The 19,813-nt window shown below is 40.7% G+C and overlaps 2 protein-coding genes across 8 annotated transcripts in view; one reads left to right on the top strand and one right to left on the bottom strand.

The window, feature by feature from the left end:
• Positions 1–12,375, bottom strand: part of rap1gap2a (RAP1 GTPase activating protein 2a) — a 54,817-nt gene extending 42,442 nt beyond the window's left edge. For 2 of the 7 annotated variants that reach the window (XM_052077849.1, XM_052077847.1), the window contains exon 1: positions 12,232–12,375. In XM_052077849.1, the coding sequence (XP_051933809.1) occupies positions 12,232–12,272 (41 nt within the window). In that variant the 5' untranslated portion in view covers positions 12,273–12,375. Of the gene's footprint in view, positions 1–3,678; positions 3,763–5,967; positions 6,004–7,337; positions 7,754–12,231 lie in introns of those variants that run through there. The other 5 variants (XM_052077845.1, XM_052077844.1, XM_052077846.1 and 2 more) reach the window with 5 other exon arrangements.
• A 3,730-nt stretch (positions 12,376–16,105) lies between these two features.
• Positions 16,106–19,800, top strand: LOC127608667 (transcription factor 7-like). Its single transcript, XM_052077878.1, has 8 exons — positions 16,106–16,174; positions 16,311–16,364; positions 16,627–16,688; positions 17,882–17,956; positions 18,114–18,258; positions 18,772–18,879; positions 18,952–19,006; positions 19,134–19,800. Exons 3-8 carry the CDS (start codon positions 16,648–16,650, stop codon positions 19,358–19,360), a joined length of 651 nt encoding a protein of 216 aa, XP_051933838.1. The 5' UTR covers positions 16,106–16,174; positions 16,311–16,364; positions 16,627–16,647; the 3' UTR covers positions 19,361–19,800.
• Positions 19,801–19,813: the final 13 nt, after the last annotated feature.

Here is a 19,813-nt window from a genome sequence, read left to right on the forward strand (position 1 = left end):
CATGACAACAGGGTGCTCTCAAGCTTGTTTTGAAATTTCATAAACCTTATGCATCTGATGCATATCTTATGCGTGTGCATCTTGAACATCATTGCCATTGGGGTGCAAGGAGTTTGGCTGCTGAGAAAACTCTGATGTCCTGCACATATTCATATACAGATTCAGATTTTTTTCAGTTGTACATTTCTCTCTGTATAAAAAATAATTAAATCAATGTGGACTGAGCTGTGTGTCACCACCTAAATTTGGGGCATCTCTCTCTCTCTCTCTCTCTCACACACACACACACACACACACACACACACACACACACACACACCTGCACGCACGCACGCACAAGCGCACAGACATGTTTATGCAATCCAGCAAGAGGGAGAAATGTACAGGCACTATAATTTTGCAAACATTGAATTCAAAATCCTTTTCCAATGGTCATGTTTGAACAGTCTGGCTGCACCTGACCATCACTATGATAATGAATAATACGAAAGGACCATGGGTTCTTGCTGCCATGGCAACAGACTTAACTCCCTGTAGCTACATTCGATGAAGCTTTCAACAAGTGGGAAAAAAATAGTACTTTTATTATGCAAATTAAATCCATGAAGCAACAATTATCTCTTTAGATTTCAAGTCCTGCCATCTTGATGCAATATTTGGCCTTAAGTATTTCTACTGTAGAAGCCAAAGCAGGTTTAAAATAAATAAAACCAAAAGCAATCAATCAACAATTTAATTTCAACATGTTGACTAGTTCAGTTAAAATGGGTCGCTTTTTGTTTGTGCAGTGCTGCTACCCATATTCACGTCAACTGGTGAGTAAACACTACCCTCTAGTGGTATAATGTCTTTTTTTCCCTTCAACACTGTGACAACTTTGCAGTTCAAACTTGCAGGTGTGACTAGCCTGTCAAAAAGGCCTAAGAAAAAAAATCTGAAAACAACACTATTAGACGACCTAAAACTCTCATAAATGATATTTTCTGTTTCTTACAAGAGGAGGTGTGAGAGGAGAGGAAGTGCAACATCCTCCCTTTGGACGCTTGAGGATGGGTGGAGCTTTACCACTTCCCATATACTTCAAGAATTATCTATGAAACTTGAAAAAAAAACCAACCACATCATTTCACTGCCCCTTTCTCACACGTATTGAACACATGCGTTACAAGGCAAATTTACACACTAAATAATGAACTGATATACCAAAGAGGAGTCATATGTGTAAATATGGCTAATTTTATTATACTCTCCGTGACCTCCAGTCGTGTTGCTCTTCTCATATTGTCTTCATCTGGCAGGTCAAACCCTCGCATTGTGTACACAGTCTTCACAACAGCTCTAAATAAACTAAAGCAATACAGCCGACAGCTCATTAAGACGGCACACAGCCTCTGTGTTAGAAACCATTGCTTGCTACGGGCTTTATTAAACTATCATCTTGTGTAAACATGATAGCAGTAGACATTAAGGACTGTGTTTGTTTGGTGGCCATAAGTCGACGTTATTGCATGCAATGTAGAACGTTGGCCAGGAGACAGAACAAATGGCATGCTCCAGAAATAGCAGCAGAACATTTGCTCATTTCCATGACACGGCCATGAAGATAACAACTGCCAACTTAAAAACAAAACAAAACGATGTTAAGGAGTGATAAGGTGAGATGAGATGTCTTCTAAGAAACATCATCATTTCGCTTGTGTATGTGTGTGTGTGGGGGGGGGGGGCTGATTGTTCAGGAATAAGTTAACATTAAACGGCCAAATGATCTTGCTGTCACTGTAAAACTCTGGTTGAGGTAAAGCAGCAGTAGCCAGGTAATTTAAATGTGTCATGGCAGCTTCTTGTGAGGAATCGTATTGCACACAAAGTGAAAGGGATGTGAAATTCAAATTAGAGAAAATAAAAGTAGCTCATCAAATTTACGAAATGGAAAATCTAAACATGTGAGCAGGAAACTGTTAAAACATTGAAGGCATTTCAAAAGTAGAGCAAGAAATAGCAGGGCATTTTTAAAATCATCTCTTCTACAGTTAATTGGCAGCCCGTGTAAAGAAAACCTTTAAGACTGGAGTAATATGTTTTGATTTTCTTTGTTCTAGTTAGAACCCGAGCTGTAGCATTCTGAATGAGCTGCAGTTGTTTGATGTTCTTTTTGAGGGAGTCCATTATGCATCCAACAAATAAACTTTGTGTTAAGCAGAAAAAACATATTCATGGAAATTTGCTTGGACCGATCAACATGGTCAAATTAATGTAACCAGTAAAAGGTCAAAGTGCGGTTTTCAAATCATTTGGAGTTGATGAAAAAAAACCCGGAAATTTTCAGAATCCGTATGATTTGTGCGATACGGCCATATACGTAAGATTCACCACAAAATCCGTATGAACTATGGCTAAACCGTATGAGTTGACAGGTATGGTATCGCTCTCTCTATCTCTCTCTCTCTCTCTCTCTCTCTCTCTCTCTCTCTGAGAGAACATTCAGATGCAAAATGAGCTTCATTAAAATTCCCATTGGAACAAATGTCATCTTTGTATCCGTTCCTGAAAAGCAGAGACGACAAGGCCACACGCGCTCATAAAACTCATGTCAGTATGCTTCAGCGTGAGCTTCAGTTTGATTTGAACCGAGGTGTAAAGAGTTCAGTTGAGGCTGATGAGAGTGTAAAAAATGTGTGACAAGTGTTAGCTAATTAGCAGCACATGCGTAATGAGGAAAGTGCAAAGAGACGTTTGCGTATGTGACACACACACACACACACACAAAAATAACCCCATCTGTGGCACAGCCTGCTGATCCGTTGGTAAAATAAAACAAAGAAATCAAAAACAAAGTCTGCACACAGTATGGCAGCAAAAAAATAATATGAAGCTGTCAATACAGGCAGGAGAAACTTGAAAGTGTTGACATTGAAATGACCCATCTCATGCTGACAGCAGATCATGGGCAAAGCTACAGAGGATGCTATGTTGTCTGGAAATGGGTGTGTTGCAGCTCATCTGTAAGGACTTGTGCTATTGAGCCAGAGGAGCGACGGTTCGAATGCATCACGAAGACCAGATCCCCTATGATCCATGATCAGATAAACCATCTCGATGTGCCCGAGCCACGTGATTTGTCGCTGTTGAAAGATGCTCAGCAACAATTTATCGTGTGCATGCTTTGGAGTGACAAGATCCAAAACGCAAAGAGAAGTTGAGAATATCAAACTCACAGCAAAACTCCACTTGTGTCCTAACTTAACAGAGACAATTATTGTTGGATGGACCACACCTACCCCAAAGTCAAGAAATTAAATCATTCATCAGGTCATTAATGTTATATGAATGGAAAAATGGGAAAACATCCGTTAATGGGTGTGGTATGCGAAAATACGATGACGTTATATTTCTAAATATGAGACTGTAAATGCAGTCTGCAAAACGTCAGTATATAAGGCAAGGTTCCTTATGCACTGGACATTAGTCTTGAAGTTTGAAACGAGATCAAATTTTGCAAAACTGCAAGAGAACAGTGACAACATTCAGTTGTTTCTGTTTCTAATACTTATTTTACTGTAGAATGGGGATACAAATAAGCAGTATTAGGAACCAAAATGGTTATCAGATAGCCGACAATTATTTCCAAATAAATGACATGTATACAAACAAACAGGCAGTCCGCCGGCAGCTACTCACCATAGCTTGCGGGGCATCGTCGCACAATATGAGAATGGCGATCTGCTGAAATCTGCCCGTGTACTCTCCCTTAATCCCTACTTGCAATATTCTTCAGCTCTACCCACAAGACAAAAGCCACAATGAGATGCATGTGTTTGCTAATGCATGCAGTTAGAAGCCACGTGCACACAGAATTGATTATCTCTTCATGAGACCGGAAGGTAGATGGATGTTCTCTTTGAAGTAGAGTAGAGGGGATTAATAACAGTGGGAGCAAGAAGGATGAGACGGAAAGCACACAGTGATCTGTTTAATATGTGGCATGTGGCTTATTATCTATCTATCTGTTTAGTATGTGTCACAGTATAAACATACATTTCACAAAACACATTTATATTCTTGTCTGCATGATTGCTGACCATTTATTTTCCGCTCCGTGCTCCATGGAGCCCTTTTCTCATCATAAAACGGCTAGATCAAAAGGGCACGCGTGTACACACACACACACACCGACACACACACACACACAGGCTTCATGTCAGAGTCACGACTCAGTCATTCATATTCAATGCCACTCCAGAGCCAGCGGTCTAACGACACCCGGCCAGGGAAGTGAAAGAGACAGGTGTGAGCGTATACGTATCCATAACAAAGTGCAAAGTCCACACAATGGTATCCATTTTATAGAAAATAATTGTTGGCAAACCAGGAAAAGTACAGTAAACTCACTTAGTCCCACCAGCACACATGTTTTGTGCAGGGTTTTTGATTTTGATATGAATCCCAAACCAGCGCTGGATACATCTGACTACATTCATTTTCCTAAGCTGCAAGATCAATGAACCATAAATACACAATAGTGGAAAGGTTAAAATATAAACATCTGTGTTGCAATTATGGCAAAAACTCCAATCCCAAGTGGGTTGTTGCCTGAAACTATATGAAAACGGAATACAATGATTTGCAAATCGTCTTTAACTTATACTCAATTGAATACACTACAAATGCAAGACATGTAATGAACAACTGGTATACTTAGCTTTTTTTGGTTTGTTTTTGTTTCAAACATTCTCTCATTGTGATTTTGATTTCTGTAAAGCCAGGACAGTATTACAATACCTGTTTTTAAGAGCACCCAATAAGCATTTGGGAACTACATGACGCTAATGATTGAAGCTTTTAGGAGACAGGTATGGACTGCTGGCAGACCAGTTTAGTACTTGCACTCTTTTTCTGTGAAGCCATGCTGTTGTTACACATGCAGAATGTGGCTTGACCTTGTCTTGCTGAAATAAGCAAGGACATGCCTGAAAAAGACGTTATTTAAATAAGAAATACAGTATAGCTCACCAAATCAATGAGGCCTATTTCCACTGCCCTTGATCGGCACATGAATTTCTGTCTGCATTATTATATTGGAAAACCTGTAATCGGTAATGTTAAAATGCTTACCGGTGATTCACTAAGTCTCTGCATATTTGGTGAGAAAAATTTAGATGGAATAATTTATTTTGCCGCTGTTATATTTGACACGCTCAACTGTCTAGTGGCTCACTTGTGAAGCCATCTTTGAGAAGTTGAATAATGACACAAATAAGAAGTAAATGACAAGCAAGAAGGCTGAGAGCAACACAATCAAGAGTCTTTTTTGTGTATTTGTGAACATACTAGGATAAGCAGACATTGATGAATGGAGCGAGACAAAAACACACGCAACCATCACTTCTCATAGCTCCGGACGTTAGAGCGACATGATGAAATGTAATACGACATCCAGATGCCAGAACCAATAAACATAAAACCTAATCAGAGTGATGCATACGTAAGGAATCAAACTGTAATATATTTATAAGTCACGCTGCAGGTTGCAAGAACATTGTGATGTCCAAGTCCAGTTATAACAATGCTCACATTTTTGCTGAGCAGAAAATCCATCTACATGTATTCAATCCCCATGAGAAGTTTCAGTGGGAAGCTGCTTTTTAATGATGCCTCACATGGACGCTTCTTACTGACAGCCTCCAAAACCGCAAACACAATAAATTGCTCCAAACCCATCAGAACAATCTTCCCCGAAGCCGAAGTTCTCGTGGGATTTGCTCAGAAGCGCTCTTTGTTTTTCTGATGTACGCCACAAAGCCACTACGATATCTACAATAAACATGTTTGAAGGGGTATGAAAGTAAATTCATTACTGAGGCAACATTTTATTTCCCATCGTTGGATGACATTGTGGCAAGGCCTCAATTGATACATGTGTCACACTGCATTGTTTTCATCTCAGTATCACTTTAGAGATTTACTCACCGGGATTTCAATGCCGACAAGGTAGATTTGTCAATCCTGTAAAGGAATATGAGAGACAAAAAGTTGATGACAATTTTCTCAGAATTCCCTCGAAAGCAGTAGTTCTTTTTGTACTTCTATCTGTAGTTATATCACACATCACACCTGACATTTCAGCTGTGCTGTCGTGATCGTACGTCATGCAATTAAAAAATATATATATACTTAGGCCATGTAATTGTATTTACTTTTCCTGTTTTTAATAAATGTGTTTTTTTTAATATCTTGAATTTGTAAAAAATCATTTTTTATTTTTCACAAAAGGGTTCGGTGAATGTGCATATGAACTGCTTGGGTTCGGTACCTCTAATTGTCATGTTTTGGTTTGTGACCAATAAGTGGCACTGGAGAGCTCTCCCTGCAGCTGCACACCTGTTGGTCATTATTTATTTAGTTGTATCGAAGGACTCCCGCCCGACCACGGGTCATTGTTTGTTTGTTTGCTACTGTCGTGTTTGTCTGCCATGTTTCGGTCGCTGTTAGGTTTTAGCTTCAGTCATGGTTTTTGTTTGATACTATGGATTCTTTTTGTTCTTATGACTTTGTTTGGTTTAGATTTAGTTCTGTCTGTATTTCTTCAATACAATTTGTCAAGCTCACCCTGCTCCTCCCTCCTGCCTGTTTTTTGGGGTCCTCCCACCACCACGCAACGTGACACTAACAATGTTCAGAACCATTGCCCTCGACTGAGTGCCAGTCAATTGCTTTGTAAGGCATCTAAATGATTTTAAAAAGAAAACATGTTATCTCTGAAGAAGATAGAATAAATTGAATAGTCGTCTATGTGTTCGTGATTTCACCAAGCTCCTTTCATATGTCATGGTGTGCTCCCTCAGCAATTCTAGGGATGTGAAGTGCTCCAATGTGATGCTTTCAATGTAAGGATATGACAGCCAGCAAGGATATTACCCACAATTACTCCACTCCAATGCGTCAGCACTTATAGTAACAACGGTAATTAGTCTAAATTGGGATCTTGTTCTCCACCGCAACAAAGGAATATTACCAGATGAACAGGCAATGTAATAGTTAGGTCAATTCCACTGTGTGTGTGTGTGTCCCGTGTCACATGAGGCAACAAAAAAACAATATGCAGCTGGACGAAAGATAAGTGAATAAAAAAAAAAGCTATCTGCATGGACACAGCACGAACTGAAACAGCATGAGACCTTCACCCGCCCTTCCTTCCTTTCAACAAAAACTCCTGCACCACGTTGAAACTTCAGCAACATCACTTCAACTTGACGTGAAAGCTCAATGATCATGTGCATGAACATGAAAGGTGTGTAATATGCATACGTCGATACAATGAAAAGATCAAGATACAATACCATCCAAAACCACCAAATGACACGCTTCTCCTTCTCCTCAGCATTTTGACGTCCCAAGATACGCTTCAGATGGCACGCTCACGCTGAATCCGCTTGGAAATGTGGGCTTGTGCTGTCAGCCTATGTGTCTCTCACTTCTCTCTACGTCTCCTCTCTTATGACTCCTTTATCTAGGCTACTCTGACGACTGGGTCGCCGGCCAGTCAGTTTCCTGAAACACTTCTTGCTTTGCCACTGACAGTTAAATACAAAGTCACACTGAAGCATCCAGGTACCGGTACATTGAAGATACATGCTGGAGGGGGAGGGTGAAAGATGGGGAGGGGCCACAACGGCCCATCTGAGCCTGACAATTTAGTATATACGGTACAAGTGCTACATACTGTTGTAAATGTTGTATGACACCACCCATGATGTGACCAAAGGGAGTGTCCTTCCTGGCACTCTTCCTCTTCGTGCTTAGAGTTCACACTACTAAAGATCTAGCTCAAGCAGTGCAGAACTCTTGACGCACCTTTTTCACTTGCCGTGGTGTGCAACACTAGTGATACAGTGGAGTGTGAGTTTAATTTCCCCTTTTGGAACAGTAGTGAGTATAAAAATGAAGAAACAAACGAGCAAACCTGAAAGAAAGCTTGTGCGTCACAGTTTAAGGGTTCAGTTGACTTTAGCCCTTCTCCATGAACCTTAACCACTATTTGACCGCAAATGGAACCGCTTGAGTTGAGCTGTGGCTTCTTAAAAATGATAAAGGAAGTTCCTAATCTTACAAGTAAAACTAACTGCATCAGTGAATGGCGCATTGTCCACAACAACAAAGTTATGGATAACTAATTAGCTGCCACAATTTGATCAGAAGCCCCCCTACACACAGCTGAAAGGAGTAGCTTTCTGCGCGGGGCTCAGAGATGGACTTGAAGTCGAAAAATATTTGTCTTTTCCGGCTGTCTGGATGTGTCCTGTAGTGCCATGCTGCCTCTCACAGGTCAGTCTTGGCACTATACCAGAGAATCTGATTTGCACAAGGAGAATCACAATTGCCGGTAGTTATACAACATTGTAAGTTGTGTGCAGTGTGCTGTGCTGGTCACCAATGCACCACACACTTTAAAGGCAGTAAGAACACATTTATGTACAGTATTTGCAAAGCTAAGCAGAAAGCAATCGATTATTCTGCTTTTGACAGTCATGCTTAAATGAAATAAAATGCAGTAAAACTTATTATGGTCCGGAACAAACTTAGACAAGGATAAGAGAAACAAGAGAACAAAAATACGTTTATTAAAAAAACAAACACAAAAAACAAAAAAAAGGCAGGACCGACAAAGTAAAGTCAGGATTCTGGTAACAAAGAACCAGGAAAATGTGGAATAAAACCAGGAGCGCTTGCAAAAGGGAAGGAACGAGAAAACAAACTAAAGGGATAAGAGAATACAAAACACAAGAATACAAAACCGAGACTCCACCACAATGATAAAATACTTACAAGAGAAACACAATGAAGCAAAGCTATGAGGCCAAAATCAACAAGAAAATTGAAGCACTTGGAAACAGAGTCATGAGCAAGGCTTAATAATCCGACCGCCAGTTGTCAGTGTGGCAGCTGTTCAAGGCAGCTGCTGACGAGGCATGATTACAGACAGGTGTGCCTCATGAGGGAGAGCCCTCCTTCGCCACCTACTGGAGACAAACAGAAACTGAGTGATGAGTTTTTTTTTGTTGTTTTTTTAAATCGGATAATGTGATCATTGAGCTAATTTCGTAGCGTAAACGATTGTTTGACCTGAGTTCCCATTGCCTTACTTAAAGTTAAAAAAAAAGACAGATACCAGCGGGGCCTACCACCTTGTCCCTAATGGATACTTTCTCTAAATTGGTAATGCATCACCAGGATTCATAATCTCATAAACATGTAAATTCTTTCTTCTGGTACATCTGATTTTCATTTATTGTGGATTTTGACAAACGCTAGCGACCTACTTTTCATGGTTCTGCTTTTTGATGGATTTTATGCAAAGTGACAGCATGCCCACACACATCTCCACACAGTATACGTTCCCGTACACATTCATAGACTGCGACATTGACTGTCACGTTGTACATTTAACGCATACTGCACAGGGAGCTGCACTCACACAAGCTGACATAATCGTTCATATTGGCAAATTAATATGCTATGACAGCAGCAGAAACACACACACACACACACACACGCAGGGTATTTTTTTAATTCTTATTTTTACATAAATAGCATTTTTTATTGAAAAAAAGACTTCCCCTTCACTGCAAGAGGCTACAAACAATGGCAAATACTCACAGGGGCCAAATGCCAACACCCTGAACACATATAGGGGATTGATCAAATGTACCCTGATAAAATGGTAATTTTCTTAATCCATTAAAATTGCATCATCACAGTACAGCAAGTGAGGAGGTACATTATGACATTGGGGTTGGCAACTAATCGGCCGTTTTAAACCATGTCACATAAGAAACCGCAGGAGCCACAAAGCACTTTGGGCATGAAAGATGAAGATGGATTTTCTTTTCCTTTTTATTTCCGCTGGAGAGACCGAGTGACCCGTTCGAACACCAGGTTTTTTTAACCTATTAAATGTTGATGTCTAATGAAAATCATTTTTGTTTTTAATTTTTGCCAGCATCCTCCTCATCAGGGCAAGTTTGTCTCTGCAGCTTTATTGATGATGAATACATTTGGCAGAGAATGAATGGAAAAAATCCATTTTTAATTTCTTCATTCATATTTCCACTCATAAAAGTCAGCACGTTGTAGATTTTTCTATTTTGAGTTGGAATCAAGCGCACAGCGTGGCAGTTTTGCAGACAGCGCCTGCCGTTCCAGCGCCCAAGAGCTTCAAGTGAGCTCTTGAGTGAAGTGTTGCTCTGACTAAGTTCACTTTTTTTTCTCAAGGTAATATTTTAATTTGCAGTATAACCATTTAATCGTCCATAAATATTCAAGGCAACAACAAAAATACATTGTATCCACTCATTTTCCTCCACTTATTCAGGTTGCAGGGGCAGCACTCTGAACAAACAGACTTCCCCCGTGTCTCTGGCCCGCTGAGGGTCTTAGCATCATTTTGGTAGGACGTATACACTTCAACTGAGAGGGATCGGGAAAGATTAAAAAAAAAAAAATGTCACCTCAACTATCTCCACTCAATGTGGAGGAGCAGTGAATCTAATCTGAGTCCCTCTTAAAAGGTCGAATTTTAGGCTGAGATATCCCAAATTCATGACCCATCAATCTGTTGATTTCAGACTTCATCGTCACCTCAGTTGTTAATGAGACGCAAGCGAGAGTAACTCCTGCCACATTGAGTTTTTGCGTCAGCCACCACAGAAGCGGCAAAAGCGTACGTCAGCTGCCTCCGAAGCCAATGCCTTCTTCAGAACCTTTTAACTCTGGTTTTCACCATTGGCATGGTTACTGTTAATTCTAATTTGCCTGTTCTGCCACATCAAACAACACATGAACAATGATTTTCAGAATCACAAATCCAAGAATTAAAAAAATATTTTTTCAGTTTTTCATTTTTATTTTACACGCGCCAGCTGGGTGAACATAATGGCTCACTGGCCCGGCTTCCAAAAAGGCTGGTTCAGATCCCATTCGGTGATGATGTGAATATGAGTGGGAATCATTGTCTGTCTACGTGCCTTGTGATTGGCGGGCGACCAGTCCAGGGTGTGGTCTGCCTTTCACCTATCCGCACCCATCTGTTGTATGTTTCTTGATTTAAATCTCAATATGGATGTACGGATGAGTCAAAACTGCTTCTGAAATGTTTGCCTGGATTGCTAGAGCATATTTGTCAATACCGACGTTATGCAATACGAGCCTAAGTCATATTTGACCTTACAAAGAAATGCAGTGGATAAACCATATTGTGATCAATATGTTCATCAAGTCATCAAATATTACTACAAAATACCAGTGGATTGTTTCCTGCTCAAACATTGCTTGCTATTATCTCAAACACAGATTCAGAGCTGCACATTTTGCTGCATCCCCCTGCTCCTTTCTGTACCGCATACAGAAGGGGATGCACACCCACGGGCTTGATTTTGATCTCATCACCTACTCTACAAGCTTGGAAAATATGCTCACACATGCTTGACAGTTCATGATTGATCTGAGATTGAGCCACTAACTGACATGTAAGAGATATATCATGCTTGCCAACAAATTGTCAGTCCAATCTTAATCTTAAAAGACCAATACCAGCAATACATTTTCCATTCTCCCCATCGTTAGCATTCTTTTCCTTCCCTCTAACTTCATGAGGTGACCAATGTTTTCAGTTGTTCTAATGAAAATCGGAAGGTACTCTTAACCACCCACGCAAATATGCGGAAATTTTAACTTCATGCTGCCCACTCACCAGTCTCAACACACACACACACACACACACACGCACACGCACACACACACACGCACGCACGCACACATGCACACATGCACATGCATGCATACACACACAAACACACACACACACACAAACACACACACGTGTCATATGATGTTGTAAACCGACACAGAACGTGGTGACTATGACCAGACATTGCAGTAGAAAATTTAAGACGATTTCCATGCCATCACGCTTCCACTCACACTTGTATATGTACTGTACACACACATTTTCTTTCGAGTTCAACGATATTGAGAACACCGAAGTCAAGGAATCCTATAAATAGCTCTCCACTTCACTTGCTTCAGTGCAAATGCTGAGGAGTCGTACAAAGCCAGCAACTCATGCTGCCTCTTGCCTCCATCTGGAGAGTTCTCACACTGATCGTAGAAAAACGCCTACTTTTTACATCACTGTAATGGCTCTCCATTTGCTGCTATCAGCAGCCAATGCCTTACCTCGCCTCCCCTGAAGATCCTTTGCAAGCTGGGGTGAACATCTTGTCAAGGCAGCATTAACAGTGGAGCAGCTGACAGATCAGGAGAGGTTGCGAGAATGCAGGAGAGAGAGAGAGAGAGAGAGAGAAGGGGGGGGGGAGAGGTAGATGGGGAAGAGTGAGAGAGAGAGAGAGAGAGAGAGAGAGAGAGCACAAAGCAGTGTGGGGGGAGGCAATGCACATGGGGGGAGGGTACAGTGATGTAGGGCTGGGTATGGCAGAATTATGAGGTGTGAGTGTGTGCGTGTGCAAGCATGAGAGAGATGCTGTTACCATGGAGAGGGATACGCCTAAACTACTTTGAACCTTTTTTAGAATGGGGGCGGACAAGAGGGATGCAAGAAGAGAAAGTCAGGACATAAAAGGATAACAAAGGCTGAGGCTCTGCAGAACAGAAGTTATACGTGATAAGTTGTATATCTCATCATATTTCACTGACAGTATACAAATACCTTGACAAGAAAATTCGAATCTAAAACTGATCCGCAGTTTGTCGTTTTGCTTTGTTGGATAAAACCACAGTGTCATGTTGTTTCCCCCCCACACCAACAAATTTTACATGGCGCCAGCCGATTAATCGTTTCACCATGTTTTATTGTTTTAAAATCCACCTTTAATTTTATTTATGAACGGATGGGTCGAGAAGCAAGCCACATTCCTCGACATTTCATGCTCCATGATATGTGGAAGATTAAAATATGTTTAAAATATGTTCAAATGACTTTAACAGCTTACAATCACTCTTTGTCAATGTCTTTTAAAATGAATAAGTCCTTGAGTGAATATGGCCCAAACACTTTACAATCTATTCCCTCAAAGTTGCTTTTAAAGTGGCTGCGTTAGCAATGCATGTCATTTTCTTCAACGGCTATTCCTTTACCGGAGTGACTTACTTGTCACATGTCAACATGATAACTGACGCGAGCTCCTGTGGAACAAATGGTTGCCATGATCACATGGTTTGCTCACAATATCACAGCTACAACCATGGGAGTGGAAGCAATTGATATGAAGCAATTTGTGACAATTTATCCACTTATTTGACTCACCCGAGTCTGGCAAAAGCGTCATTGAGTCAGCACGGGAGCTGGTCTCATGGCCCAGATTCCTTGCTCTCATGGGCCGCATTTGGTCTGCGGTCCGCTGATTGGGAATGCTTGTGCTACGCCATCATTGACATGGACATTCATTTATTATTATTTTTTTTTTTAATTAGTTTAACAATTCTGGTCTTGTAATTAATTAAAAAAATTTCAGTCTTACTGATGAGTAAATTCAGAGCTGATTATCTATGGTTCCTTATCGAAGAAAAAAGACATACACCTGCTCAGTTTTCCAGAGAAAAGAGACAAAATATAATTATAACTTCTCGTTTAAACTATTTGCTATCGATCTTGTTTCCTGCCTTCGGCTCTGACAACACAATACAAAGCCATCTAACTGAGACAGAGGGCGGAAAGGAGAGACAGGATTTAATTAGATCTGCTCTCCCCTGCTGGATAGACCACTGCAGACACTACAAAACCAACAGGTGCATGGTCATGAAAAGCTAGTGGCACTATCGGCTGCAGAACAAGTGTCAGAAATAGCACAGCGATGAAGGAGCTTCAAGTACTATTAAGGATTTTTATGCTCATCTGAAGGCATTTTAATCTCTATGCTTGTCAAGTCTAATTTATCCTGCTGGCTGAGGTTGCCTTAGAAACCTGAGTATTTCTTTTACAAGGTCTTGCCAAGGTTTGGTTTAGCTATCACTCCAAAACATTGTAACTAAGGAGCCTGTTTATATTATGTCATTTTGTATGTGAGTCAGGAGTGGCAATTTTAACCCAAACACAGGATTTGTCTTTGGGTTAAAACACCCTGTGTCCTTCTAAAAGTTATTTTTTTTTTGGACAATGGCCATTAGGTCCTTATGTTCCAAAGTATCATAAGTGTGTCCAAAGTCCTCAATGTTTTGCCCAACTGAGGCTTCTTCGGGAAGTAAGAGCTCTTCTATCACCATTACATGTGGAGTCCCACAGGGTTCAATTCTTGGACCACTTTTATTTAAAGTTGTTTTAGTGCAGACACCCAACTTGAATAAGTAAAAATAAAAAAAGAACCATTCCTTCCTTGCTTCATAAAGCAATGGTATTCTTCTTTATGAGCCATCCTATACGTACGATGTAACATATGACAAATAATATTCGAACTTACCAAAGTGGGTAAAATAAGAATTATTCACTCCAGCCTTCAAATGTGCCGAGCTTGTGAAATGCTATTCAATTTTTTTGTTGTTTGTCCAATTTAACTTAAATGTGCACAGAGCTAAAATCACAAAGGTGAATTTCTTGTACTACTCGAGACTCATTTGCATCTAGCCAGATTGTTCAAGCTTGTGGAAATTAAAGCCTATTCAAACTAGTAGCATGTGAGATGCAGAGGCTAATTTTTAAATTAACATGGCATCATATAATGTAAAGTGATGAGTCTAATATATGTCATCATGTAAAGTGAATTCATGTTGTGTACATCATTATACAAGGTGATGTGCCAAAGCACCCCGAAACACACATGAAAGACCAACAATGCTTTGAATTCTTTGACCACAAAGCTGTGTCAGCATTTGTTGCATTTAGGGTGTGAGTGTTTAACGTGTGATGAATATAGACAGCTAGCTTCCCGACTTCAAGTGCTGTACATCATTAGAATTCAGACAAGAAAAACAACCTCAACCATCAGTGAATATAGTCGTAAGATACCAAAGCAACACTGGGCATAGAGCAAGTAGGTGTAATAACACAAATAACCCTGGGGAAATGCAGAAGTAATCTGACATTTATGGTATATAGTAGGCATGTGACAATTGACTCGTTTCCGCCATTTTTGCATGATTTTTTTCGCGCCCGTCTGTTTTGCACTTCACCCAGAAAAATTAGCTCTGGCTTCTTCAAAATGCGTCTTTTTTAAGATATGATGTGCCATAGCATCTCCTCTGTCGGCTCGATTTTCAGTTTGAAAATTGTCATGCAGTATTTTGAGGGCAAAACTGAGCTTGCATTCTCAGCAATCACCACTGTATTGACAAAATGTAAACACTGTTTTGTTATTTTATTCCAGGTCTTTCTGATGACATTGGTCTGATTTTTTTTAATTAATTGTCACATACCTATATATAGTGTGATGGTGATGGTTCACTTGCCTGACTTCCGAGCGAATATTGCTAATGTGCCCTGGGATTGACTGATGATCAGTCCAGGGAGTAGTCTGTTGCATTGGAAGACCACTGGGATATGCCACAACTCCCGGTGACTGGGAACACACTTCGACTGTCAAATAAATGTGGTCTACCTATTTGATATTCATGCTGAAGCTGCACATAAGTACCTCATAATTGTATCACTTTTACAGCATAATATAAATCAAGTCTCAGTCAAAACAAGCACACTGGTTCAGTCCCCACCAAGGCTTATTTTTCATCAAATTAGTCGAAACGTCCATAAACTCCTGTAATATTTACGAATCAAGAAAAATGTGAGTTTATTTATCTTCACAAGTTGACTAGAATTTAAAAAAAGCACATTACTCACACATTGTAAAATATAATAAACCCTACAAGCCAAAATGTTATAATCATCCTCTGAATGTCGCCAACCACCAAGAGAGCACTGATGCAGTTTGAAACAGCTGCGATACAATTGTTGCTTTATGTGCTAAATTACTATAGGTCACACAATAAAACGACAGCGATTTAATGATCTGGAAGATCATGCACTCATCTGTGATATTGCATTTCTAGTTGTTGATACTTCCTTCCTTCTGTGTATTTATCTGGCGGGTGATTTGTCTTTACAGAAAATGGAAATGTCAGGTTTCACATCAAAAGGTCTACCTCAAAATCCTGCTCAGCCTGCTGGATCAAGGTACAGTGCCAACCCACAACCAGTTGCCAGCCAGAGTAGGGGCTTTAATGGGTTCGTTCCCATACAAAACTGTTATATGCAAGCAAGTTCAATGATGGCTGCCACCAGAATGCAATTTGTCCCAATGACTCATCAGAATGTGCAACCGCATCCCCAGAACACAGAGGCACTTGCTCAGGTGTTTGACCAGGTAGGTTGACAATTACAGTTTTTGAGTACCGGTAGCTGTTTTCGTGTGTGCGTGCGTGAGTGTATGTGTGTGTGTGCGATTTAAAGTGAGAGTGATTAATTTGTTGAATCAGGCATGAGTCTGGAAAGAGTGAGCCATGGGGGTGTGCGTGATAGGTCCCTACAGTATGATAACATGGCTAAATGATTGAGTCATGATGCCACAGTTAAAGCATCTAGAGCTTTTGTCATGCACTGTCGGTTCTGCGTGTTTCTGCCTGCAGACAAACTTTGTACCAGAGGTGATGTTACCTAATGGACTGAACATGCGTCCAGTTGGACTACTGTAAGTAATACCACCTGTAAAGTTAAATTTCATGTCAGATATACATCCTCTTTGACCATGGTTTTCACTCGTAGGAGTTTTGGCTCCTTGTGAGGAAAATATGGTAGGCACTGTATTTGGTTTTTCACGGTTGGGAGCACAAGCAATTGGTGGGCGGGCACAGCCCGCTATGGCAATGAGTGTGGTCACCCTAGTCCAGTGGCAAATAACTCACAGAGAAAAAGAACGGTTCAAATCTCTCCCATTAAGATGTCCCTCTCGCTTCACTTTACTCCGTTTCTGTGCCGGCTCTCACATCTCTCCATAACTCCTGATGGGTGCATTTCGCACTGAGCGGATTTCGGCTGGGGTGAAGCTCCTCATGGTTCTAGCATCCCAGAAAAACACGGCTACAGCTGCCGCTGTTGTGAAAGCGCTATATAAATCAGCATGTATTGTATTGTATTGTAAAATAAATTTAATTCTAAAAAAAAATGTAAATGATTAGCAATATGCAAAAAGAATCTAGAGTGGAAATTTTATATCAGGAAAACGTTAATGGAGCTGCTTCAAATGGGCTGCTTATTCACAGGCTCACATGACAAGAATCATGGATGATCACTACGAAATAATTTCCCTTCTAAAATGCTATAAATAGTTCAAAACTGGTTAACATTGGGGCAGCCCCGTAGTCCAGTGGTTAGCACGTGGGCTTAACAGTGCAGAGGTACCGGGTTCGATTCCAGCTCCGGCCTCCCTGTGTGGAGTTTGCATGTTCTCCCCGGGCCTGTGTGGGTTTTCTCCGGGTGCTCCGGTTTCCTCCCACATTCCAAAAACATGCATGGCAGGCTGATTGAACACTCTAAATTGTCCCTAGGTGTGACTGTGAGCGTGGATAGTTGTTCGTCTCTGTGTGCCCTGTGATTGGCTGGCAACCAATTCAGGGTGTCCCCCGCCTGCTGCCCGAAGACAGCTGGGATAGGCTCCAGCACCCCCCCCCCCCCCCCCCGCGACCCTAGTGAGGATCAAGCGGCTCGGAAGATAAATGAATAAATGAATGAATGAATGGTTAGCATGACTCTAAATGAACAACAATGGATTGGTCAAGTTGTTGACTGTGTTTGAAATGTGATGTTTGTCAACCTTGTTCAATGGTGAATTAGGCAATACCTTAATGTGCTGTACACCGTAATATGTTTCCGTCTATTATTCAGGAATGGAGAGCTGTTGTATAAAGTTACAGCTCCTAACTATGCTGCTCCTCTTCCACCCACCATCCCGAGGATTAAGTAAGATTTTCGCTCTCAGATTTGTGCATACACACAGTTAGTAAATGAGGCTCATTTTCTTGTTTATGAATAATTATTTCTATGACAACTGCTGCTACGTGTCCTCACAATTTCACCAAGATGCTTTGCATGCTGTGATTACTTCTTCGAATTTTAGGAAGATACCCAAAAAAACGGATCAAACGTATGTCAAGAAGCCGCCAAATGCTTTTATGTTGTTCATGAAGGAACATCGACAAGCTGTTAGGCACCATTCTCATTTAAGAAACAGTGCGGATATAAACAAGATCCTTGGAAGAATGGTAAGTGTAACCGCTCACATGATATCAAACAAAGGTAATAATAATCAATGAAGTGCAGTGGATATACAAAGTAAAATCAATCTACATTCTTTGGCGATAATTCCAAAAGGTGTGTTTGGCATCGCCCTAACATTTACTCATCATTTGAAAATAATAGTAATAATACCGGTACTAACAGTACAACGTGTTGGTACCAGAATGATACGTTGGGGTTGTTTTTTTCTAAAGCTGCGACTTAAACTTACAACATCCATCCATTTTCCGATCCGCCTTATCCTCACAAGGGTCGCGTGGGTGCTGGAGCCGATCCCAGCCGTCTCTGGGCAGTAGGCGGGGGACACCGTGAAACGGTTGCCAATCCAATTGCACTTTTTATATCCACTGTATACTCATCTAATTGAATGAATATTTGACCTACATATAGCGTACTGGTCTTCAGTATGTTTGGATATGAGCTTATGCACAACAAAAGCTATGTATGTTAATAACGAATATCTTATTACCAATATATAGTGGCATTTGCTACCTCAGGAAGAGAAAGCCAAATATTACGAGCTGGCTGATAAAGTCAAGCGACTGCACTCCCAGCAGCATCCAGATTGGTCTTGGAGGCATAATTATGTAAGTGTGACTTATTGCTTCATCCTATAAATACATTTGGCAAAGCCTGTTTTGTTTTGTTTTGTTTTGAAGGGCAAAAAGGAGGACTGTGACCACATTATTGAGCCAGATGCCAATAGTGTACAGGGTAAGATGTGTGCGTGCATGTTTGTGTGTGTGTGTGTGTGAGAGAGAGAGAGAATGAATTTTCTAAAATTTTCTTTTTATGAAAAAGAAGTTGTGAAATGAAATAAGCCAAACTTTGGTATTTACAGCAGCGCTGGTGCCAGAGGTTGAGGAGGGAAGTGGACAAGCCGAGACAGATTTTGAGGATGATGACGCTGACTCCTTGTCTCTGAGTTCAACAACAGTAGAACTCTCCCTTGAAGAGCATATTTCTCAGATATACCTGAAACAGCCACCTGCCTTGAACCAGATGATTACCCACCCTCCGTCCCGATCGCCCAAGCATTCGTCGTCAAGGTTCCTTCCGGACTGTTGATTTTTGATGGACTTTAATTGTGCACATTCTCCCCTGACCAAACGTTGGGAAGATTTTGATGCACAAGCCACGTTTCTGCCACTGGAAGACAATTGACTGACTGATTTGGAGCCAATATCTTACCCGATATTGACACATTTACAATGTCCACAATCTGCGCTTATATTTTTTCTCCTGCAAACATTTTACATCCACTACTCACAAAAAAGTTAGGGATATTTGGCTTTCCAGTGAAATTTAAGAATGAGCCTAAAATGCATTTAAACCTTTGACAGGTGAAGTTAATGTGACCTTCTCGAAGCTCTTGAATGCACACGTCCAATTGTTGAACGTTCCAGTACTTTTTGCACAAGTTGCTGTTCTCTAACGATGATTTTAACGACAAAAACAACAGCCGTTTGATCCCTGAATCGACCAATAAATGTTCTGATTCAATTAGAGCTGATGTTTAAA

Source organism: Hippocampus zosterae, chromosome 10 (genome assembly GCF_025434085.1).
Source record: "Hippocampus zosterae strain Florida chromosome 10, ASM2543408v3, whole genome shotgun sequence".
NCBI classification, from domain to species: Eukaryota; Metazoa; Chordata; class Actinopteri; order Syngnathiformes; family Syngnathidae; genus Hippocampus; species Hippocampus zosterae.